The following is a 24600-nucleotide window of genomic DNA, read 5'->3' as shown; positions in this document are numbered from 1 at the left end:
ATATATATATATATATATATATATATATATATATATATATATATATATATATATATATATATATATATATATATAGGTACTGCAATAACCCGAAGAATAAAAAGGTTTGTATATTGTAATCTCCCGTTGTCACCAATAAAGAGAAAAAAAACAATTAAAAACAAGACATAAACATAACTTTGTTGTTATTTGTTTTTTAACTCATTATATTTTCCTTTAATAATTGTATTTAAATAAAAGAATCGGTGGTTTAATTCGAATTCTTTTATGGTGTACACCATGAGTTCACTGCGAATGTAGTAAGACCATAACAAATAACATTATAGTGTTCTTAAGAAAATAATTATCACACCAAATCAAAAATACAAGTCTAGTGTCTGTAGGAAAAAATAATTGAAAGTCAAAGAATAATAAACCTAATGTGGTTCTATAACACAATTGATCACAGAACCGCGTAAGAAGAACTACTTCAGGTAAAATCATTTATTTTGCTAAGGTAAAAAATATGTTACAACAGTGTTTTTAGAGTAAGGGCAAAGCATGATTCTCAGATATCCAAGACGTCAGAACAAAACTGACACAAATGGTAAATAGTTACAATTATACAATTAAAGCACTTCATCTCTAAATTTAATTTAAAATTTTACAATAAGACGCATTTAGGTCAAAGTGAACTTAACATTAACAAATAATTCAGTGGTGTAATGTTTTAATTTTATCCATTTACATTATATGTTAGTAACGTTTTTTTACACTTTCTATTATTAGTAAATATTATCAGTGCAGTAGACACTTACCAAATAAATTATCTGTTGAGATATTCATTTCTAATAAACGAAAACGCCAACGTACCGTTCACACTTCAAATAAATAGTTTGCCAATACAAAAAATACTTTTTTATACTTCCGTCTGTAAAATACTTAATTACCCGCCGATCTACAGTGCGGGAAGCGACACTTTACCACGTCAGTTTCGTTTGCCACGAGTCCGAGCCATTTGGGACATTTCCGGGATTTTACCGCACGGATTTGGGAGCGATTGGATGTTTTCGGAGATATTTTCCACGCTTTGAATTTTGACGTTTGTCAAATCTGGTGGTCATGTCAGTGAATGTATTTGTGTTGTTTTGCGAAAATGTACCCAAAAACTAACGGTCGTAGAAAAAGTATAGTATGCAACACGTTCGGTAAACTTTCTAACTAAAAACTCGATCCGCTGCGCTCCGCTCGTGTCAAATAAACTCATGAGTCAAATGCCTTTTACCGCCCTTGTTGCATAATATACTATGGTAGAGTAGGACGAAATAGGATCCTTATAAGGGGTGTTTTTTTTAGATGTATAGAACTTTAAGTTGCAATAAAACAACGATGGATTATTCGATTGAAATGAATTTTATTTATCCAAAAGATAATCTTGTGGCATTACATGATATGATTTCTGGCATGTCACCGCCACGGCTGGCGCGGATATAGTCCAATCTGGACATCCAATTTTCGATGACTTTTTCCAACATTTGTGGCCGTATATCGGCAATAACACGGCGAATGTTGTCTTCCAAATGGTCAAGCGTTAATGACTTATCCGCATAGACCAATGACTTTACATAGCCCCACAGAAAGTAGTCTAGCGGTGTTAAATCACAAGATCTAGGAGGCCAATTCACAGGTTCAAAACGTGAAATTAGGCGGTCACCAAACGTGTCTTTTAATAAATCGATTGTGGCACGAGCTGTGTGACATGTTGCGCCGTCTTGTTGAAACCACATCTCCTGGACTTCATGGTTATTCAATTCAGGAATAAAAGAGTTAGTAATCATAGCTCTATACCGATCACTAATGACTGTTCTGGCCATCATCGCTTTTGAATAAGTACGGACCAATGATTCCACCAGTCCATAAAGCACACCAAACAGTCAGTTTTTCTGGATGTAACGGTGTTTCGGCATACACTTGAGGATTAGCTTCGTTCCAAATGCGGCGGTTTTGCTTGTTGACGTAGCCATTCAACCAGAAGTGCGCTTCAAAATTCGCTTATGAAAATCGGGAACAACGGCAATCTCGTTTTGGGCCCATTCGGCGAATCTACGCCTTACTTGATGATCGTTTGGCTTCAATTCTTGCACGAGTTGTATTTTGTAAGCACGTAAACCAAGATCCTTCCGCAAAATCTTCCATAAAGTGGATGGACACAGATCCAATTCCTGTGCTCGATGGCGGATGGACTCATTCGGGTCTTCCTCAATGCTACGCTCTACAGCAGCAATAGCTTCTTCTGTACGCACCGTCCGGCGTCTCTTGGGATGCGAATTATCAATAAGAGTAAACGTGGTGCGAAAACGTTTCATGGTTAATCGAATTAACTGCTCTGATGTATGATTTTGTCGACGATAAAATGAACGTAGTGCGCGATACGCATTTCGCACAGAACCATTATTTTCGAAATAAAATTGCACTATTTGCAAGCGTTGTTCAGACGTGAGTCTATTCATGATGAATTGCCAAACCAAACTGAGAATAAATCACTTCATAGTTGTTAAATCGGTCGCCATCTTGAACAGTAATGCCAACTTAAAGTTCTATACAACGAAAAAAAACACCCATTAGATCCTCAGAAGTCAGAACAGGACTAAGATACAAGGTAAATAATTACAATTAAAACATTTCATAGCGGGCTTAAATTTTAAATTCCAAAAAGAGAAAGAAAGAAAGAAAGACAGTTTATGAGAAGTGAATTAGCAAGTTAATTAACATATTGACATATTATTCTTTCTCTGCAACAGTTAATTTTTTTTATACATTATTGCAAAACAGTACCAATACATTCACTAAGCGACATGTGCAGTAACATCTGATCGTTTCCAGACTCGTGGTTAAAGTACCGTACCTAAATCGTTCGCAACTGTAGGTGACGAGGCTTATGTTTTAAAGCACACGTTGCCCATGTTTGTTCAGGGGATAATAGGAAATTTATAGCAGGTAGTAGAAATATACGCATAGCACTCTCCTCTAGGCAGCGATATAGATGCGCAAAAATATTTTAAGGCAAGGACTTTTCTGTGATATTAGTAGAGAAAATTAAACAACTCATAGTATTTGGAGACACTTTAAGATATTTTTGGTCGGTTAGGCTTCTGTTGAATAGATTTACAACAAAAAATGAACTGACTAAAGTCGTGACTTAATCTTAAGCCTTTTCAAAACTAAAATCTTTTATGATAAAATTTTTCTAAAACCCTCATTCAAGGGAGCACTTGAAGTATGTATATTTTATTTTGGTTGATTAGTTTAGGTTTATTTGAAGCAAATGCAAAAATACTTCGATTTGTTCTGTGGTCAATTGCAAACAAATTTAACGTGATAATTGCATACTATATTTTATGAATTGTACAATTCGGTATTTACATTTTTGAATTAACAAAACAATGGTGGCTTAGGAAAAATTTGTTTTAAAGTACATCTATTGAATGTTCATCGAAAAACGAAATTTTGTTCTGTTCCTCTCAGCTTTAGGGCTTCGTCAATAAGTACCATTTGTGCCTCAAAAGTTGCCTCCTAAGACCGTCGTATAAGAATAAGCAAGCCGCATTCTCTAAAAAAAAATCATCAGTCAACACATTCAAGCAATCAAATTAAATATAACCCCAGAAGTGTTATGAGACATGAAAATTCCTTCGTTAGGTTTAAGGTGCGTATCTCAATTTTATTCATTTTTTATATTAGGTCTTCGAAAGTATCTAATTTTAAAAATATTTATCGGTAATAGTTATTTGTTTTCGCAATTAAATTACTCTACTACATCTGAGGAAGTTAAAAAAATTGCTGTTTTTTGGGATACACATGTTGTTGACACAACGATTTTAATATTAACCTCATTCCTACAAAGGATGAAGATGGAACGAATACTAATGAACCAATCCAAGTGAGCAACAAAAGCTCCACATTTAAAATTGTAACGAATTTATTGACTCCATTGCGAGAAGGAACACCTACTAGAACTAACGTCGATGGAGTTGCCTTGGATGGTTATTCAGACTATAATTTTCTTTTTGCTTTTAATTCTATAGAATATCAGCGTCTAAGCAATTCTAGTGATTTATCAAGTTCATCTCTGACGAGGATACAATACGCTGTAGAAGAAATGCTAAGAAATACCGGAAAAGAAAGGATATTGCTATGGAGATACCAGAAACACACTAAAACTGTATAAATAAGGTGCTGAAGTGTCTTAAAAATAAGGTAACCCAAAGTTTGGCGCCTCCTCGAAGAAGAATATGCGTATCAACATTAACGCGAATTGTATCTTAGAATTTAACGCAAGTGCTGATCCACAAGGTACTGTCTGGCAAGGGGCTTGGTAAACTTGACCAACAGGGATAAATAAACTATTAAATTAAGATTACAAACCAAACAGAGGGCTTTACTAAAATATGGTGTAATGACCTGAATAATTATAAGCACTCACAGAGTGGGTAGAAGTAACTATTCATCCAGAATTTTCCTGAGCATTCAGATTTCCTACTATTCTTAGAAACCTTATCGAGTGGCAAAAAATGGACTCGGTGAAATTCTATTATAAAGACAATGTAAAAATCTGTTTTTAATTGTAGTCGACAGACAGCAAAAGGAACATATAACTCACATAAACTCGAAGAAATGGTTGTAGTTAATTATTTGCAAAGATTCCTTTGGGGTAATCGATTAAGGTGGGCTAAGCACAATGATGAAGAAAGAGGATTTAATTCCGAACATTGTAACACTAGTTTTGTTGTTTAAAACTTCAAAAAATGGCAAAGGACCAGGGAGCAAAGAAATGCATTTCAAAACCACCTACTAGAATTAACGTAGATTCGGTTGTGTTGCAGTTGGCTTTGTTAAGAAATAACATGTCAATTTGAGCGATAGGTTTTCTAATTGCTTTTAATTCTATCCAAAAAATCATCTGTTTTCTGCATTGAAACAATAAGTGAAATAGAATATTCAATGACGACAGGCAGAAGCTGAATAAACTTAGTCACACTCACCGACATTCCCGCATCCACGGTCATGGGACCGAATGATCCGATTGTAATAGCCAACGGTTTTTGCGACCGAATCATCATTATTTGAAGCAAAGCGTTACTGTGCTTATCCTGCTCATACCATTCGCTCTCATAGAGCGCCGTTGCCAATTCTGCACTCTGAAAATGGAATCTAAACTAGGAGCACCGAAATGTGTTAGACATTAAATACCTGAACTATAATTTCATTGCAGTTCCACGATAGAAACATCAATCCACCGAAATTGCTGATCACAAATCCAGCGTTGAAGAGAACATTGTGTCCCTTAAATACATAAATGTAAATTTAAATTGATCGGAGTCATTCCATTAAATACCTACTCCGAGAGCCTCTAGAATCGATAATGCAATTACTAGAGAGGATGCAACGTACTCTAAGAGCATTATAAATTTGAGCGATTCGTTGAAGCTGGCCAAGTAACTGCAAGCCAAATACCATAAGTGCTTAAAACAATTAGGGAAGAAATTAACGCTCACTAGATCAATTTCTGATGACTGACGCACAACCCCTTTACAACATGCTGATTAGTGTGATCCGTGATAGCGTTTGGTGCCTCGTCAGTGCCCTTGTAGAAGGTTCTAAATTGTTCTTGAAGTATTATCAATTGGGCCCTCAAAAACAAGAGAACTGTCTCTATGAATATGGTCGTCGAGAGATTACAAGTGCCCGCATTGAGTACTCTTATCGCCTGGTCTACGAGTACGTAGGAGTGGTAATTTTCAGTGCGGAAGGGATACCAACATAAGAAAATAAGTGGTCTTTCTACCGTATTGTTTTGGTCGGTCTTGGTATATGCGTAGTTTTTCTGTATCCCTGTAGAATACACAGGATTTATGACAATCGTTATTGATTCAAAAAATAGAAAATATTTTTCGGTATTTTTATGGTAATTAAAATTTGGAGTCTATAAATACAACCAACCTTGTGCTACTAAAGAGAACGTAGTTGGGAAAAAGACGATAGCGATGATCAGAGCTAATTTCTGACAATAATCGACGTGACGACTATAGACACGTTGGGAAATTTTGTTAGCCTGGATATACAACTGGTCCTCCTCTTGTCTAGCAGTTTGAATTAATTGAAGATTTCCTCGCGACTGACATGCCATCATCTTCGCCAGTACAACTCCAGAAGCGACTGCGAGAGAAGCAATTTCCATTGCTGTAAGAATTCAGAACTATAAATGCCAGAAATAACTCGGAAACAAGATTGACACGCGAAAACTCTGGTTAGTTTTAAGATAAAATGACCACCATCGGCACATGAACCAAAAAAATTAAGTAAATATTTGAATTTCCAAGGCAAAAATGGGCGCAGGTGTGTTTAATAAAAATATTTTTAATAGGCTTAAGCTTCATGTCAGCCCACATAGAATGAGTAAGAAGTGGTAAGAAGGTAAAAAACTATTTTCTCACACGGTACCATTTATCTCAAATAAGTTTTAATTTTCTCTGTATTGAACCTGACGTTTTTATACACAAATGGGATCTCGTAACATGGAGAGGATTTTCCCGAATAAAATATATTTGTAAATCGAGATACAAATATTTGCTAGCGCTACAGGCAAATGACAACAAATATTTTGAAAGAGTTTGAAAGTTAAAATGTGGGCAAAATGTTTCAAAGTGTCAAGTGTCCTGTCCAACTATACAATTCCAATCCAATTTTTAATTGATAAATCATTTCTTTTGTTACTTTAATTAAATTAAGCGTCTTCCAGATCATGTGGAACTAAAACTTTTTGGCCTAATGTAGAGATTAACTATACTCAAAAGATTTTTTTATTGTAAAATTAATCAGAAATTTATTCTTGCAAGGTGGCATGTTTAAAGTCAAATTTTTCTCCTGCTCTTACCTGCCAGGGCGTCTTTCTCAAGCAGTTCGGGAAATTTAGCCAACAACGCTAAGACGGTCGTGCTTAGCAATATCTTTGATGCAGCAGAGTAGATTCTATAAACCGTTTTCCAAAAAATCGACTCTGTGGGCAGCTCCAACCGCCATATCCCGCAGACGATCATCACTATTTTGGCGGAGTAAAAGATATTTTTCTGGGACGCCATACCAACAGGCCTTTGAAATATGCAAGAGATTTGGTTGGATATTTTATAGTAGGGAAAATTATAGATTATTGGGAGAAAGGGCGGAGTGATACGTCCAGTGGCGCACAAAATACAACACAAAAATAATTTTTCAGTTCCAGAACCTAAAATACTCCAAAAAATTATTAAACGTGGAAGAAAACTATGTGACAAGAACCAGATCTACTTAAAACCTTTTGGTACCCACTATAGTTTCTCGTCCAAGAATTCTTTAGAATTAATAAGTAGAATTTCTTTTTAATTATTCTAGAAATCGAACTGTTTTGCTAGCTGACCAACTTCAAAAATTATTCGGGAGTGCATTCTTCCTTAAACCCTTCCCATTTCGAAGCTTCAATGGGACGCCTTTGACTGTGGGGTGAAAACCTCGCCGTTCATTGGGAAATTATATACTATCGAATTTATGCAATACACGTGAACACACGTCCAATGGCTGGCTAATAATCACAGAGGATCGAAGTTCTACCCTTTGATCAATTATTTATGACACCTTTACTTGCACGCCCTGCAATATTATGAATCTGTGCTTTTTTAGATAATGATTTGATGCGTGTTTTAGTTTTTCTTTTTTTTTGCTGTTTTTAGAATAATGACGCAAGCATGACCAGTTTAAAAGTCTTTATTTGGTTACAAATAACAATTGCTCAAAATTAAAAGTTGAAGACACACAATCAGTTAAACTTCAAACGATGAGATCAATTGTTTCATTGGAGGGCGCTGTACCAAAACGAATTGTAGCATACTAACGCGTCTATGAGGAATACTATTGCCGATATTAATCCAAATTCCTGAAACAAAATTAACATTATTTTAATTACACAGTTAATAAGTATATAATTTAAATCGGATATAATGATTAGGAATAAGTTTGTTTTAAAAGTCACCTTGGTCATTACTTTATAATTAAGTTTAACTTTATATTGTATTGTTTTTAATATGATTTTTAATTATTTTTAAAATTAATGAAAAGACAGAATTTATGGATTCTGCCAAAGGACAAGGTCAATTCTGATATTTTAGTTAAATATTCATTAAAAAATCAAGCAATAAGAAGAAAACTCGCTAGTTTCCGATCCAGCCTAACGATTTTGGCTATTTTTGCTGTTATGAATTGGTTTTTCTCGTAACCCGACTTGTAAAATTACATTATTTTTTCTTACCCCTCCTGCAATGAAAAGGTTTCCATACAACTGCGATATCAGTATAGAAGAAACTATCACTAAGTATATAAATAATATAAATAGAAGTATGTGCTGGTACAGTAAAACTCCTTCAACGTATTTTCCAAGTTTCGTCACGCAGAGAAAAAATATTATCGTCGAAACGACGATACCCACTACGATTCCACCTTCGAAACACTTTATCAGCTCGTTTTTTCGACCATCTATAGCGGTTAAGATAATAGCCACCACGAGGAATATCTGAAAACAAATATCGCCAACTAATATACCGAACTTCCTCTGTTTTAATTCGCAAGTAACCGTTAGAATCACTTTTTTGAAATAAATTGTTATTTTCAAAAATAAAAAAGCTACAGCTTGTTTCACGTTATCTCTTACCAGTTCTACTAGCTTGCATATTCCTAAGACGCTCCTCACGTAGCCCGAGCCATAGACGACCTCCAAAAATGGTAAAAAATTGAATTAGATCAGTATATCGCACAATGAGATTCAGATCGTATTTTACAAGATTTAAAAAATGTTGGTACATGTTTTACTCTGTGCACAATAAAAATACAATTTCCCTGTAGAGTGAGTGATATAAAAATATCGTAAAATCTTACTGCTTTAGTGTAATTTGAAACAAATCGAAATTTTGTAAAAGTTGATGAAGAAAGAGCATTTAGTGTAAACTTTGGAGATCCTAAATTATATAGTAATTATAAAGTATTACAAAGTAAATTATATCTAAAATTATAAATTGTTTCGAGTCCGCCACTGGATGTCAATTTCACAATTAAACATGAACCAGTTATTTATATGCTTAAAATTTCCTGAAACGGCACTATTTGTTTACTCTCAAAATCGTAAATCCTATATAAAGAGTTTGATTAAAACGATTATTGGACTATTAATATTGCGTTTGACCTTGGTGATTTTTTAGTTAAAAATAGGCAATTATTTACTCACTCTTTCAAGACTGTTTGAACAAATCAAAATAGATGAAAACTTAAGCATTTACGTATTTAGTCATTACTTACTGTCATTTTTCCCCGAGGATAATAATGCAAAATTGGCACACCACGTTGCACATACGCTACCGACGCATTTCTTGTTGTGGAAGGCCGCTGACATCAAATGCATCTGCGATAAATCGGCTTGGGATTTTCCAAACAACTAAGAGCATTGTGGGAAGGAACGGCGATATACCGAATAGCGTGTGTCAAGTTTATACTACACGGAAAATATTTCAGGGTCGGTTTAGCAGTTTTAGATTAGTTCAGTTGGAAATAACTTTCAAATTGGAGCTTTTGAACATTTTATTATAATAAATATAAAAACATAATGATGCGAAAATAAACATGCTTACATACAAATCAGCCTGTTCCCGTAGGACTTATAACTGACGAACGTGTCTATAAGATAGACGAATCCTCCTATCAGTCCAAACGCCTAGAAATAAAAATAAAAAAATATATTTTATTTTTAAAAAACACAAAACGTCATAACTAAAGTGTGTGCCTGCTCGGTCATGAAAAGAACAAACTAGGATAATTTTAGTAACAGATACATTTTTTACTGACGTAAAAATAGGGGCCAAAGTTGATAAAATTACGGAAACAGCCGAATGACCAGTAGCGGCGGAATTGTATTGTTTTTAATATTTAAAAGTATGTTTAGGAAGAGATGGCTGTATTGGTTAAAATGTTCATTTGTCCAAATCGTATCGGGCGTCCGGGGCTCGTTCGTGGCAGCGCGGCAAAGCGTTTCCGTGGAGAAAGAATTTTCCTCGATAGAGAATAATTACGATTTGTTTACATTACAATGTTTTTACAATACATCTGTTAATATTTACAGTGGCTCAGCTTAAAACGTTCAGTTGCGATTATCACGAATTATGAAAGATTAATAAAAACGTGTGCCAAATTGTTCTCACAACTAAAATTATTGATAACTTTCAAATTTATTCAATAAGCAATATGATTTATCAGTATCTTTATCCAACACTTAAACGGCGACTATTTTGAGGATATGGTGGCCAATTAAAACACTTTGGATTATGCAAAAAATTAACCATTACCTAGCATACCCAAGAATCAAAAAGTAAAAGTTACCTAAATAGTGATCAGGAAAACAAGTATGAAAAAATTGAAATTGCCTTAAAATTTTAGAAAAGAACAGCGCCAAATTGTAAAATAAAAATCCCTTAGGTGCCTATGAAGGACACCTACAGCTTCATTGTAGTATGTATAATAGAAGTTGTATTTTTTTTAGCTTAAACAATAACGTAAATTGTTGTTCTTTATATCATGTCCAATAACCTCTATTTTATTTTGTAAACTGTTAATTTTATTTTGTTTGTAAGTACACTGTATAGTGGAAACCACCCATATAGATAATTAACCAAAATCAAATATTTAACCGCCCTTTATAAATTAATTTGCTATCAGAGCCATGTTTACACTTGTATTTTAACCTCTCACTTTATTTGGATAAATGTTTCGGCCGCTTTCAGGTGTTCGTCGCCGGTGCCTAGCGTGATTTGGACAAATTCACATTATAGCATTTGTGGTTTTCCCGTTTAGGAAGCCAATGATCCCACCAAAATGGATGTTTGTGATGTGTACCGTAGTCGATGTTTACACACTTTCTTTTATATTATACAGTGCCTGTTAAACTAAATACAGAACTCTTATAATGTCTTCAAACGGCAGATTTTAATTTAAGTTATAACCATTAATTAAATGATATTCGAAATGGAAATTCTATATTTTCATAATATAAAAAAATAATATATTTCGAGAATTCCAAGGAAATTCAGGAGCTCAACGAATTATAAGTGCAGTCTACCAATCAATTAATCAATCAAACTAACGGAATCGTACGTCGCAACGATTCCTTTGCGGCTCAATCGGAGTTGGTAGCAAAGGGAATGAATGTTCAAAGTGTCGAAAAGTTCGTGTGGGATCGGGTCGACCCGCTAACAACTGAGACGCGACCTACAAAGTTATACGTGACTGAATAAATAAAATTTTTAGGTTAAGCCATCGATTTTTATAGGAATATCAAATTTAATTCTTATTTTAAATTATTTTTACTATTGAGGTAAAATTTTATTATATTTTAAAACAGGAATTCAGTTAATTTTACGTCTCAAATTCATAGGTTAGGTAGGTTAAAATGTAGAACAGGAACAAAAGCAATCAACAAATACTTTTTCAAGGCGCAAAAGGTGTAGTGAAACGGTGTAAAATTCATTTAATATTTGATAGCAGCTCAAAAAAGGTATTTTGCATGTTAAGTACAAAAAATTACGCTTTTTATAGCATTTTTTAATCATTTGTAGGTTAATAAATGATGTATGTATATATAAGTTATTGGAAAAAGGTACCTCAGATGTACTAACAAATGTCAACAAATTATGAAAGGTTGCAGAAAATGTGGCATTCATTTTAAGAAAGGGGCAACATAATCATGAACACTTGGAAGGCGAAATTCAAGACAGGAATTTCCAGAGGTGCTTGATGGAACCATGTATAAGAGAGAAAGGAGACCCAAGGAATATATATCATAGACTTGCGACAAGGTAAAGAAATTATTAGTATAAAGTAAAAATTATAGTATAAATGGGTACATTACACTACCATTGAAACCAAATAGGTGCTGATAAATTCCAATTATGTTAATGCAATTTTAGGAATGCAGAGGATGCCTTAGTAGTTCCCTTTCGCTCAGTACAAACCTCTCTGCAAGGGTAGACAAACAACAAGACCAAATATTCCTGTAGAATGAGAGGACTTGCCTAGAGACCTGGGAGTGGCGATACAAAGTGCCACAGAAGTGTGGCATCAGCCCCTCCACCCCCCTCTATGAAAGGTTGAAATTTGAGACACAAGGATTAAAAAGGATTTTACATTTTTAGTGATATTAGCCAAATTGTCAGACCTGCCCTTTATCAGATATGGGCAAAACATTTTGATTGTTTCAGAGATTAGCAAGTATTTTCTTTTCTGGGTAGGTCATCTCTAGCTTTATATAGCTTAATAGAAGCCACCAATAAATGTTAAATACCTGTCGAAATGAGACTAGGCATTGACCTTTCTTGGCGCTATGTTTGTCATTAGTAAAAGTAATGGTAACTCCTAGTAAGGTGTATACAGGTAGAGGTTACCTTTGTCATAAAAATACCAAATGTTATTCTTACAGGCTTTTACTTTGACAAGGCACTGTGAATTGGATACTGTGTCCCATTTTGGTCATGACTGAAGGGTACGTCCATTGTTAGTGACGACAGAGCCTTGCATTTTCGCAAACCTTTTCTTTTCTGTGAAACGAAAGATAATGTTGACAAAATTCTTATAACCTAAATAAAGTTTGTTTTTTTTTTTTAATAGAATTTGATTCCTCTTGGTATGAACGTCTCAAAAATGTATAACAGTATGGGGTTATTTGTATAAACTAAATTAATTACTGAATTATATTAATCATTTAATAAATTAAGCATTTTTTCACCCATTTTCTTACTTACATACACCGCGCACAGCTTTAATATGGAACACTACTAAATAGGTTGGCCCTGATAAGAAACTGTACGTCAAAAAAGTGAAACATTAAAAAATAGCTATTAAAACAATGCCTTTTGAAAACTTCGAAAAATTCGACATAATTAAATGCTTTAATATTTGCTTAGCAGGTCGACTTTTGAACAGTTTTTTTAGCTTTATAAATTAAAATCAATTATGTCCAGATTTGCAAAAAATGCTAATATTGAATAATTTTTATGTTCCTTATTATTTTCAAAAATTGTTTTAATATCTAGGTTATGGTTTGGTTTTCTTTTTTAATAATATATATATGAAATGTTACAAAAAAAATGTTAATATTAAACTAAGTTGGCTTCATACAAATTATAAAACTTATTGTATAATATAAGTATTGTCAGGAATAAATAAGGCACCTATTTTGGATATTTAATAAATGATTTTTCCGCAAATACCTTAAAAAACTTAAAAAAAAATATTAAAAAAAAAAAGATTTTTGTGAGGTCATTTATACAAATAACCCCATAATGTTATACATTTTTTAAAAGCTCATACCAAGCGGAAAAAACTTTTTATTTCAAAAAGACAAAACTTCCCCAAAACTTCAAATTTATAAAATCACCCTGTATTTTAAAAGCTAAGCAAGTCATGACAATTTTTGTCTTTCGTTTCGCAAAAAAGTGTCAAAGGTTTACGAAAACGCAAGGCTCTATTTTCACTAACAACGAGCATATCACTCAGTCGCGACTATAATGGGACACAGTGTAGATAAAATGCCAGGATGTGCGTGGAAAAATTTTTTTTGCAGAAATACTCTGTATTACAAATAATTATTAAAATGCTTGTTTTAAATTTTTGTTTCATTTCAAGTAGTGGAACAGTTTTACACCAGAAAAGATGAACAATTAATACAAACATTTTCTGCTACACAATGCAACAAAAGCTTTGGTGGGACCATCGGGGGCGCGCTGGGCTGTAAGTCCAGAAACTTGGTCCACGATGCTGCAGATTTTAAAGTATTTTTGTATCACTATCATTGCATGTTATGAAATTCTTATGTGACTATGAGAAATGTCTCGCGGTTTTTGTAAAATAGACTAGGGATAAAGTCCCGTAAATGTCTGGTACCCCAAGGCTTAGTCGGGCTGGGACAGGTTACACAGTGAATTCAGAGTGGTTCATAATTAATGCGGTATAAGTAGGTAAGTTTTAGATCCCAGATGCTAAAAAAGCCAAAAATAGCTTGGTAAGGTGCTTGTTTAAAAGAAAGTTGTCAATAAAATCTAGAAAAAATTGATTCGGTAGACCTCAACTTTTACTTTAGCTGCTGGCTGTAATAAATAAGGAATTAAAAAATATTCTTTTGAATACGGATTACAGTGCTCTACAATGAAATTAGCCTAAATTTACCGATATTTTTTGTGGATACAATAACATGACAAGCAACATTTTGCTAATTCGTATTCGGATTATTCCCATCTGGTATGGACTGTCAAATTACAAGATCTCCCCAATTTCTGTGGCGGTGGCGAGGTCACGCCCACTACAGCGCGCTTAAATACGGCAGATCTTCCAGTCAACCAACCAGTCATCGGAGAGCAGTACGGAAGAACACTTCGACCGTTACCGCATCGCCGCTCTTGAAAATGTCTACCGCAGTTGTAGACGAAACGTCGAGTTTAATCTCGGGACCACGGCTCAAAAGCCCGGAAATATTTAGTAATGTAGTTTCTGGCCGTGAAAGCCTAACATCTTTGAAAATATAGTTGGTTTTTGTATGCTATCTTGCAGTATTCGTAACACAAAGTGCCAAAATACAGTCTATTGATGTCGTAAACAAACAATCAGTAATTATCCTTATGTGATATTGAAAAGTAACGGTAAAAGAAAACTAATTTTTTAGTGTGGTTCGGATTTGTTTGATAAAAAATTAAAACTAGTCGGGAAATGTACAAATCAATAACTCATGCGATTTTTTTTATGTCATTCTTGACTACGAACGATGCAATCTACGGAGGCACTTCCATATGATCGACTTCGGCAACAGCAGCACATGTACGTTGTGCTTTGAAGAGGAGAAAACTTCAAAGCATCACCTAACCAGCCGGGAAGCACTAGGGAGCAGCAGATTAATAATACTAGGCATTCAAATTTTACAACTGCTAATAGGAAGATCATTAAATTCAATAACTTCCAATAGACAAAGAAAATAAAAGGCCATCTCATCCTGATTGCTTTTTTTCTCATTTCAGGAGTACTTCAAGTCAAATTTTAAATTGTGATGAGTTTTAATTTTTTTTAATTGATTTTGATTGTGTTAAGTTAATGTCATGTGTTGTACTTATTTCATGTATATTTTATTAGTTCATTAAGAAAAAAAACACCAAATATATCAAAGAAAAAATACTTCAAATTTATTATTTTAATATTGCTTTGCATTTGGAAATGTGTATTACAAGCTGTAACAATAATTTTTGAAATACGGTTTTTTCTTTTGGACCATAACAGTACTCTGTATGATTTTTTTTATCTGTCTAAGCACCAGAAAAGATTTTTTTGTAAAATCTAGTGTCCGAAAATTGTTATTTTATCACGTCAGTTTCGTTTCCCACGAACTCGAGCCACTTCGGACATTTCCGGGTTTGGGAGCAATCGGATATTTTCGGACATATGACCGTATGGCTTGCCAATTCTGAAAATCATATTAGGGAATGTATTTCAGTTGTTTTGCAAAAATGTACCCAAAAGCCAACGGTCGTAGAAAAAGTGTAGTCTGCAGCACGTTTGATAAACTTTTTTAAGTCACTCATTTATTAATCACTCGCTCCGCTCGTGCCAAATATAAACCCGTGCCTCAAATGCCGTTTACCACACTTGTTACATAATTAGCTATTCCGAGGTGTATTCAAATTTAGGAACGGCTAATAGCAGTGAAGTGTAGTAAAGTGTAATAAATATAACCCATCGTTGTTATCATAACACATCTATTTTTTTTTTTTCAATTTCGATTAAATGTTTTGAAACAATAAACACCAAGCTCCCTTAATTACCGTAGTCTGCAGCGCACGAGTACTTACCCCTGCGGCTGTATGGACGTTATGGTACCTTCGGGCAACCAAAATAGCTGACACGATAATCAAATAGATGAACAACACGCAGTGAACGATGTACTGGAGCGCCAAGGCTTTATTTAAGGAATGTCCGATTTCGGTCATCGAAGCTACCAAAATAAGTACCGATAGGATGAGTCCTATTATAGTTCCCGCGTAGTAAGCGTCTAAAAGGTCATTCGTCCATCCCTTGGATGCGACTAAAATTATTCCTACGAACAAGCATACCTGAAAATTGCATTTATTTAGTTTTGAAAGCGGCACTTAAATAACACTCTAACGTACACTTTCTATCACTTTGCACAATCCCAAAACGGTTCTCACGTGACCCGGTCCATAAACCACCTAGAAAACACTCCTAAGTTAAAATATTTCCGAAAAACGTTTATTCTGTCTTTTACTCACCGTCATTTTCTAGATTTTTACTCTAGGGCTGCGATTGTATTACTAATAACAAAATGAAAACAAGTTATCAGATTTTATCAGCGAGTTGGACAACCTGTCACAATCTTTCCAGGTTGAATCATGACCCGAATTAGGCGAGATAATGAAAAAATAATTTTCGTATTTCGTTTTTACCCAGAAGATAACAATACCCAGAATACGGCGTTTGATAAAACTATTATTACCTTAACCAATAAGAATCGATAACTGTGAAAAAAGAAAAAAAAAACGGCTAATTTTTTATTATTTTTAGTAAAAATCAACTCAATGTATTTTAAAAACCCAAAATCACTTGTCTAGTCTTCAGTCAGTTATTTGGAATCCTAATTATAACATCCACATTACGCGTACGCTACGAGTATAAATGAGATGTAAGATAAATTGCATAAAAACACTAATATTGAAAACCATAATTACAACCGTATTCCATAAAAATTTAAAGTTCCCACAATCGAAAAGAAAAGAACTGTTAATAACTACATATTTTCTACATTATTATGATATATGTATTACTACATTATTTTTTTCGTCTCGATATTTTGATTACTCCTATGAAATGTTTTAAATGCGGAATGAAAAAATATTTTTTAGGATATAATACGATATAGGACAGTCCAATTCGTATATAAACTTGCGATAATCTTTTTGTGTTACTCTTTATAATGCTCATAATTTTGTGCTGATGAAACTTTAGATTTACTTGTGAACCTATTTTTTACAATACAACAGGATGCTTTATTGGTACTTTGTACTGTACGCAACCAAAATTGTCAATAAATAATTAATTAAATAAATAAATATTAAATTCATATACCTAAAAGCATACCAGCCATGAAGTGGATATACGCCATTTTAGTCACGAAGTTTGATTTGGCTTAATCAACGAGTGACTGTAGAATGATATCAACGTGTAGCATACTATATTTTTTCTGCGAAACATACATTTTTGCAAAACTACACGAATCCGGTTGCTAAATGCATCTGACATGACCGTCGGAATTGACAAATGTCAAAATACGATTCGCGCCTAAAATCTAAAAATATCCGATCGCTCTTAAAAGCGTGACTAAATGGACCGTCGGAGGCAGTTCGCGATCGTGGGTAACTAAGCTGCATAATTTTAAAATAGGAAGAAAAAAAAATGAAATTATTCTCAATATCAGGCCTTGCAAAAATAGGCCGTTCTTGTAATACCAGTGTATTTAAATGGCAGATTACAAGTGATTAAAGGAGTGGTGTTGTACATTCTTTTGTCTGCAGTATAGCAATCAATCAACAACCAATCCTTTTTTAATAAAAAATAACTAGTAGTAGAACTAGTACCACTTTTTTGTTTTTTCTTTCATTCTCTTCATTTTCAATTGCAAACTCATGAACGGTGGTTATTCAAAAAGGTATCCAAAAAGCCATTTGTATGCTGGTTTAATTGGTATATGAAAAAGTGCATTCTGTAGTGCATGTAGTGAAGGAAAATGACAAGATCTTTAAAACACCTACTAACAGTTGGCAAGCCGGGTCTACTTGGTCTACCGCGGTTTAAAAGCACCAGCCTTTATTTTTATTTGGTACACGTACATTCTACATAGACACCTAATATAAATAACTGTAAAAAGTCAACTTGATCATAGTCTGTAATACTTGAGACGTTCCATTACAATTCTTTGTAAATTATTTCAAGCACACGGTGCTCATAAATATTCTGCTAGGTGTCATTGCAAACTTAGGATAATTCTGGCATGTTGGGGGTGGTCCAGACGTATCGCGACCTCGGTGTTTTTGCCAAATTGTATTTATCCAATGTATCCAGGGCGTACACTATGGTTATCGCATAACCGACCACCTAAAATGAAAAATGTAGTTGTTTATTTCGTAAGTAAGTGAAGTTTTTAACTAATTATTGTTGAATTCACATTATTTAATCTACAATCAGATCGTATTGCGTGCAGAAAGTAATGGACTACTACTATTTAAGGAAGCATATCCCACATACTTCCATCTCAATTTGGTACAATTCATCGTAATTGAGCCTAAATTACTAATAAAAGATAAGGCGTCGTATACAAAGTAAAGGCCACTAAACGCAAATTACACAGTTCCTAACGTAAATTAAATAACCATTCACTTAGAGGGTAGCCTGTTCATTATGAGATGATAACTTATCTCAGAATGTGTAAAAAATTTCAAAGAACCTTGAACACAAGAGCTCTTATAATTTTATGCCATTTAAAGAAGGTCGACTGCCCTATTTCAAAAACCGATGCAGAAAAGGCACCTACTAGTGACTGTCGTTTGACAGTTTTTTGTAAAGTCAGGTTAGTTTTTTTATAAATTTTGAATTTTTTTTTTTTAAACGAAAAAACTTGAAATAGACAAAAACCGGCAGTGCTACACGAATAAGAAAACAAACTAGAAATGTTAAGCCCGTTACCTGATAATAGTAAAAACAATATATAACAATGACTTTCAGTGAATGATATACGTCCCAGTTGAAGTAAAATTAAAAATATATCAAAAAGAGTAACGGGCTTTAATATGTCTACACAGCTCCGAGGGAATTAGAAAATGTTTAAGACTGAATTTTGAAATTTGGAAAAAAAAACATTCTTAAGTATTTCGGCCAAGAAGAAGTACTGGAAATTATTTTCGAGTTTCCGAAAAAGTCACCAGTGCACGTAATTGTTATCGTGAATAAATAAGAACTAAAGGTTCAGATTTTCACGTTTCGACAATACAGTGTCCTTATTAAATGTTGATGAAGGCATGGTGTTGTCGAAATAATTGTCATGTGAAAACATATAACTTCGTGAAAATCTGAACTTTTAGTTCTTATTTATTTTGTTAAATGGATTTTTATCAAGTAAAAGCCAGCCAGTTCAATTTTTAAAAACTAGATTTCTACAAAAACTAATGTTAAGCCTGGATTGTTTTATCTTTGTAAAGAAAGTGCAGTCCATATCTGCACAAAGCCTTTTAATAAACTTGGAGTTATGAAAAAGGTCTTTTCCTAGACTATCATTCTTGCTATATCTGACGCGATTGCGATTGTTTACGGTGACGTTTTCTGACATAATTGAAAAAATAACATTTTCTTTAAAAAAAGGATAAATACAACGACATAACTTTTTTACGTCATTAGATATCCTAACCTAAAATGTGCCTAACACGTTAAAAAATGGATTTTGGGACAAAAATCTTTTTCATGGGTTGTTATTAATGTCTAATTAGCTAGAATTTACAAAATATAACACCAATTTATTGTTTAGCAGAACCAAAACTAATAAGTTGTTGTAGACTAACCGAATTTTATAAATTATAGAATTATTTAAATGAAAAAAGGTGAATTGAAATAATCAGAATTTGTTTCCGTTTCTAACACGTCGATTTCTTCTAGGCAGTGGATTACGATGAGTTTCAATAAGATATTTTTAATGCAATAAATATTTAACAAATTAGAAGTAATTCAATCAAATAACACATAAAATAACAACATAACCGATGTTTTGTTTTTGGCACTATTAATAATTAAATTAAGTAAATAAGTAAGGTAATAAATTCATCTTTATAATATCTTATTTTGATTTCAAACATAATTTGGCATCACACATAATAAGTTAGCGCTTTGGTTGATAAATTCGTAAAGTAGAAATTTTTTCTAAAATCCATTTTTTAGGGTTAAGTTCTTTTATTCATGTTATAGGTTAGAATAAGATATTGGATGCGGATTTCACTGGATTAACGGACCCTTACTTGCCTTTCTAATGACGTATAAAAATCATGTCGTTGCATTGATTCTTTTATTTTTTATTTAAGAAAATATCCGAACACGTACCACCACTTTCTTTGCAGATATAGAGTAAACAGCATTAAACAATAAAGATTTCGATTTGACTTTGTTTTAACATAATTGTGGTTAACATTAAAAATATTCGTAGAAACTGAGTTTTAAAATTCAAGATAACAATTACACCGCCAGACGACCATTTCAGCATTTTTTCTTGGCCGATTTTTTTTCAAGCCTCTAGTTCCGCCCGATTCTCTAATACCACATCTCGTTGCCCTTACTGGGACACTCGGTATATTTAAAATAAAAAGATTGTTAGTTGTCCCAGTATAACAATAAAATATTTGAAGAGTAAAAATCCAAACATTTTTTGTCTTTTGAAATTTTTTACCGGTTACACAGCTATAATACATCAAATTGAAGCAGAAGAAATAATGATTATAAAATTTTACCCCGGTGACGATAAATCCTTTGGACAAGTCCGAGATAACAATTGTAGATGTCGTTGCAAATAAAACGGTCAGTATTATTGAGTTAACACATTCGATCCAAAACCAAGGCCATTCAGATGTCTTCGTAAACCCGCTGACATGTACTGCTAACAGAAACACCACGCAGGTTAAAGCGTAGACAGCCGTCCAGTTTAGCAGATTAGATTTGAGGTTGTATCCTATTAAGCTCACGAAAATTATTATCGTGACGTTAAGAACCTGCAAACGCAGAAACCAAAGTTACGCAAGAGGTTCGGAAGTCAACGCGCCGAACTGGTCTCGAAAAGTATAATTATGGCACGTTTGTCTCTGCTAGGTCGAAATATCAACAGATCTTAACCTAACCTAACTTACGAACATGCAAATTGTTTAGGAATTACCCCCTCCACGACTCGAAGCGCTCCCGAGTAGGATTTTAGATGACTCAGTCCATCTTGCTGTGCTTGCTGGAAATTGAAATGTTCGTATACACAAATGATTACCAAAGCCATACTCACGCTCATGGTTATTATGCATTCGTTTTGTGGACAACAATTATTCGAATATATCCGTCAACCTTTTGCTCGGTGTATCGAGCCCAATCCGTAGCCGCTTATCTCTAGAGAGATAAGACGTCTTAATTGGTGGGATCGATAGGCGGCTGCACAAATAACGCGTAAAATACTGAAATTTTTCGCAAGCGAAGCACGTGCCGCATGTTATCTAAATAATTATTATATTTATTATAAATCTTAGAAAGGTGCTTGGCTAGAAAACTGCTAAAAGCGTTAAAAGGTTTGATTTTCATTGCAACGCGGCACATGTCGTTTCACAGATCGAGATCTCCGAAGCGATAAGGAATACAGGGTGGCTTAAAACGTCAAAGTACCATCAACTGCAGATTTTTCGATACTTATGAAAAAACTTCGTACAAAAATAAAACTGTAACCAGCCATATTTTGAGAAACATGATTGAAGTTACCCTGAATATTTGAAAATCTCTGAACTTTTCTTTTTCATCAGTCATGTATTATAGCTTGCCTTGGGATAAAACTTGCTAAACTCTGAAAAAATGAATATTCTGCTTTGAGAACATTTGAATATACTTCAGCAGCCAGACCACATGAAAGTGTACACAGAGATAAACAATATGTGGTTCGAATATCAGTTCAGGCTCAAACAAAACGCCAAGACAGTTTACAATTGAGGGATTGTTAAATTGATTGATTAAGACTGACCTTGTGAAACAACTACTTTTTCTCAGACTGAGTAAAAGGAAGTGTCACCGTCAAACAACGAAAAACCAAGATCAGTGTCATGGAGATGATTTATATAGGCTAAAAATAAGAGAGGCCTGATCACGAAGCCTTGGGGCACTCCAGGTTCCGTTGACTGCCTTTTTGATGACACACGCTTGCTACCTTAGAGAAAGGTAACTCTGCATGAACCTTCTGTAATTCTGTAGAAGGGTATAACTCAAAATTGCGCTGAGAAAAACAAAGTATTATTCTCAAAGTAGGCAATCTTTCATATTTGTTTATTATTGGTCGAAAATTACTTGCACAATTCGGTTCGCCCATTTTGAACAACTGGACGACTCTAGATAATTTTCAAAAATTCGGAAATATTCTTTTAGATATTTACTTTTAGTATTTATTAATGAATCAAGAAATAATGATTAAATATTTAATGTATTTAATAAGACTAATATTTATAATACAGATGTTTTTAAAAAATTTAAACCTGATCAAAAATAAATAATATATAAATAATCAAATAAATAATCTTTCGAAAAGAAAAAAATTATCAGTGACCACCCTTGCCAATTCAATTGATATAATTTTTACCATTTGAATCCTAGTGACGAGCATCGAATTTGGAACGCACATTATAGAGTTGAAAAAACATAATTAAAATTATTATATTCAACTTCCGCTGTTGTTAGTAGTCACGCAAAATGCGGATATCCATGAATACGTGTAGTGTGATTGTGATGAATATCGACACAATTATTTAAAAAGTGCATGCGGGCAAAGTATTTTATACGAGTACTTTAAGTATTTTTTATATGTGTTTAATCCTTTTCTTAAAAGATTCAGTATTGGTCTGGGGGCTTCGCATCTATCAATTTTTTATTTTAGTTTTATTTTTTATTATATTTATTTCAAATGTGTCTGACCTAATCTAATAAATTTTCATTATAATATTGTTTTTCTGTTTTCAAAGTCGATGCAAGAATTTTCTACAAAAGATAAACATTTTGAGGCAAGATTATAATAAGCAAAATTGAACAAAAAAAAAAGTCTAAATAAAAAATTGGACATTAAATTAAATGTTACATTTTGATTCGAATTGATTCTAATTTTAAACAATATTTAACAGTTTTCTAAATTTTAAATCTATTGCAAATGGCCGCGTATAGAAAAATCGCACCAAATTTTTTTTCTCGCATAATTTCTATAGCACAACAAACCCGTCAATTAAGAAATCCTTAAACGCACCTAGTCAAAGTCACAAGTCACGAAGACACTTTATTTTTAAGTTTTCTTAAAATTTGTTGTTACTCGGTTCTTGGTAATCAAAACAATGGCAATCAGCCCGCAGCCGCCTATAACCCGAGGGGATCATAAATGATCGTATAATTGTTAGTCTACTGCATTTATTTGCAAACCGCATAAACGTTTGAAGTCCATGATATATTTTTGCGAATTTCCCAAACAGCATGTCTTGTAACGAATCTGAAAATTAATTTAACCGAAATAACAGACAATTTATTGTCAAATTAATGTTAACTGGAACTTTTATTTTTGAGGTATCGTGTTGATATTATTATATTGAAAAAATGAGCACCATTGTTAAATAGGAGTCTAACCTTGAGTTGTGACAGACTAATGTAAACCCTTTAGTGTCCATTATATTCACAGAAATGGGCTTCCATAAAATGAAGCTTTCAAATTACAGCAACAAAGCGTCCAAACCAATTATCCAATAACTCGCAGAAGACTGTTCTATATTTGGATTGAGTCAATAACGTCGAGAATATAATTCAAACACGTATATCAAAATATTAAGTAGGTCTCCAATTTAACTTCAATTGCCTAATATCCCCTTTGAAGGTACGAATGAGGCAGTGGCGTGCCGTTTCTGTTACACGACCGTCAGATATCGTTTCTTGTTCCCTTTTCTGTTATTCCAATAAGGTCTCATTGGACCTGAGCAAAGCAATCAATTAATTTTTTTTTAATGCATTAAATGGCTGTTAGTTTCTTTGGTGCTTAGTAATAATGCTAGTGGATGATGCGAGTGACACTTGATAATTAAGTATCACTAATACGGATAAACAAAGAAGGTTGCACTTGACCATGGAAGGAACTGAACAGCTCATTACAAAGATGGCATACTGTTTCATTCCTCTATAGTTGATGGCGTTGATGCACTAGTTTGGAGGCGTGCTACAGCAGCTGTCGTACTATAGGAGGATAATCCGTTTTCTATAACATTCGCCGTACCCATTCCCAGGAACTCTAAACTCTGTGTTTGAACTTGAGGTCGATATGCTTGTTGCTGATTTTATTCAAAATTCTGGAATAGTGGTGTACAAGCGGAAAAATGAATATATAAATGTGAATGAGCTGTTACATGGTTATTGAACTTGTTTGAAGAACTCTTTGGAATGAGTAACAATTCTGTTTTTCTGAAACCGGCTAAAAAAGGCACTGTTAAGAAGTCAGCTCTTGTCGTCTCTAGATTTTTTATCAGGGGTGCAACTGGAACACTTATTATTATTTTTAATGAATACGATGGCTCTTTGTGGTGTAGTTGCACAATACCAAGCTCAATTTTTTGCTGGTGATACACAATTGCATCACGATATGAATAGGGATTTAGAAAATATAGCTAGCTTAACGGAGGGGCATAATTTACGCTTAATCGCATC

The 24600-nt window shown here is 33.7% G+C and overlaps 3 protein-coding genes and 1 long non-coding RNA gene across 10 annotated transcripts; 1 reads left to right on the top strand and 3 right to left on the bottom strand.

Moving 5' to 3' along the window:
• Positions 1-3360: 3360 nt before the first annotated feature.
• LOC132697038 (odorant receptor 30a-like) lies at positions 3361-7111 on the bottom strand. The gene is made up of 7 exons (XM_060662293.1): positions 6914-7111; positions 5980-6219; positions 5535-5871; positions 5379-5478; positions 5230-5322; positions 5022-5177; positions 3361-3589 (listed from the first exon to the last, which is right to left on the bottom strand). Exons 1-7 carry the CDS (start codon positions 7074-7076, stop codon positions 3539-3541), a joined length of 1140 nt encoding a protein of 379 aa, XP_060518276.1. The 5' UTR covers positions 7077-7111; the 3' UTR covers positions 3361-3538.
• Positions 7112-7765: 654 nt separating this feature from the next.
• On the bottom strand, positions 7766-16523 carry LOC132696510 (uncharacterized). Of its 4 annotated transcripts, XM_060661371.1 has the most exons (6): positions 16374-16523; positions 16254-16313; positions 15936-16196; positions 9358-9769; positions 8717-8776; positions 7766-7945 (listed from the first exon to the last, which is right to left on the bottom strand). In XM_060661371.1, exons 1-4 carry the CDS (start codon positions 16377-16379, stop codon positions 9683-9685), a joined length of 414 nt encoding a protein of 137 aa, XP_060517354.1. In that variant the 5' UTR covers positions 16380-16523; the 3' UTR covers positions 7766-7945; positions 8717-8776; positions 9358-9682. The 4 variants fall into 4 exon arrangements, with proteins under 4 accessions (XP_060517354.1, XP_060517355.1, XP_060517352.1 ...); XM_060661372.1 differs by lacking the exon at positions 8717-8776; XM_060661369.1 differs by lacking the exons at positions 15936-16196; positions 16254-16313; positions 16374-16523 and adding an exon at positions 8318-8578 and having other exon boundaries at positions 8717-8779; positions 9358-9541.
• LOC132696501 (uncharacterized) lies at positions 10826-13720 on the top strand. The gene is made up of 4 exons (XR_009618041.1): positions 10826-11422; positions 11483-11602; positions 11664-11903; positions 12015-13720. It is a non-coding gene; the product is annotated as an uncharacterized LOC132696501 (long non-coding RNA).
• Positions 16524-17860: 1337 nt separating the features above from the next.
• LOC132696633 (uncharacterized) lies at positions 17861-23678 on the bottom strand. Of its 4 annotated transcripts, none has more exons than XM_060661577.1 (6): positions 23536-23678; positions 23165-23401; positions 21182-21282; positions 21065-21130; positions 20646-20903; positions 17861-18252 (listed from the first exon to the last, which is right to left on the bottom strand). In XM_060661577.1, the coding sequence occupies exons 3-6, from the start codon at positions 21185-21187 to the stop codon at positions 18133-18135; spliced, it is 450 nt and encodes a 149-aa protein (XP_060517560.1). In that variant the 5' UTR covers positions 21188-21282; positions 23165-23401; positions 23536-23678; the 3' UTR covers positions 17861-18132. The 4 variants fall into 4 exon arrangements, with proteins under 4 accessions (XP_060517560.1, XP_060517558.1, XP_060517559.1 ...); XM_060661575.1 differs by having other exon boundaries at positions 17862-18252; positions 21182-21386; XM_060661576.1 differs by having other exon boundaries at positions 17862-18252; positions 21182-21324.
• Between the last annotated feature and the right edge of the window lie 922 nt (positions 23679-24600).

This window comes from Cylas formicarius, unplaced genomic scaffold, assembly GCF_029955315.1.
Source record: "Cylas formicarius isolate icCylForm1 unplaced genomic scaffold, icCylForm1.1 PGA_scaffold_1__22_contigs__length_36826433, whole genome shotgun sequence".
Taxonomy (NCBI): domain Eukaryota; kingdom Metazoa; phylum Arthropoda; class Insecta; order Coleoptera; family Brentidae; genus Cylas; species Cylas formicarius.
The sequence above is the reverse complement of the archived record's forward strand: the minus strand, read 5'-3'. Positions and strand labels throughout refer to the sequence as shown.

What these genes read in the sequence shown, in the direction of transcription:
- LOC132696633 (XM_060661577.1), bottom strand. An exon ending in CGCTTCGAGTCGTGGAGGGG is followed by an intron (nt 20,904 to 21,064) that starts GTAATTCCTAAA and finishes CTGCGTTTGCAG; the next exon opens with GTTCTTAACGTCACGATAAT. An exon ending in AAGGATTTATCGTCACCGGG is followed by an intron (nt 18,253 to 20,645) that starts GTAAAATTTTAT and finishes TTTTCATTTTAG; the next exon opens with GTGGTCGGTTATGCGATAAC.
- LOC132697038 (XM_060662293.1), bottom strand. Translation starts at nt 7,076, where the DNA reads ATGATCGTCTGCGGGATATGGCGGTTGGAGCTGCCCACAGAGTCGATT. An exon ending in CGATTCTAGAGGCTCTCGGA is followed by an intron (nt 5,323 to 5,378) that starts GTAGGTATTTAA and finishes TATGTATTTAAG; the next exon opens with GGACACAATGTTCTCTTCAA. An exon ending in CCGTGGATGCGGGAATGTCG is followed by an intron (nt 3,590 to 5,021) that starts GTGAGTGTGACT and finishes ATTTTTTTTTAG; the next exon opens with AGAATGCGGCTTGCTTATTC.
- LOC132696510 (XM_060661371.1), bottom strand. An exon ending in TGTGCAAAGTGATAGAAAGT is followed by an intron (nt 16,197 to 16,253) that starts GTACGTTAGAGT and finishes TGCAATTTTCAG; the next exon opens with GTATGCTTGTTCGTAGGAAT. An exon ending in ACGTCCATACAGCCGCAGGG is followed by an intron (nt 9,770 to 15,935) that starts GTAAGTACTCGT and finishes TTTTATTTCTAG; the next exon opens with GCGTTTGGACTGATAGGAGG.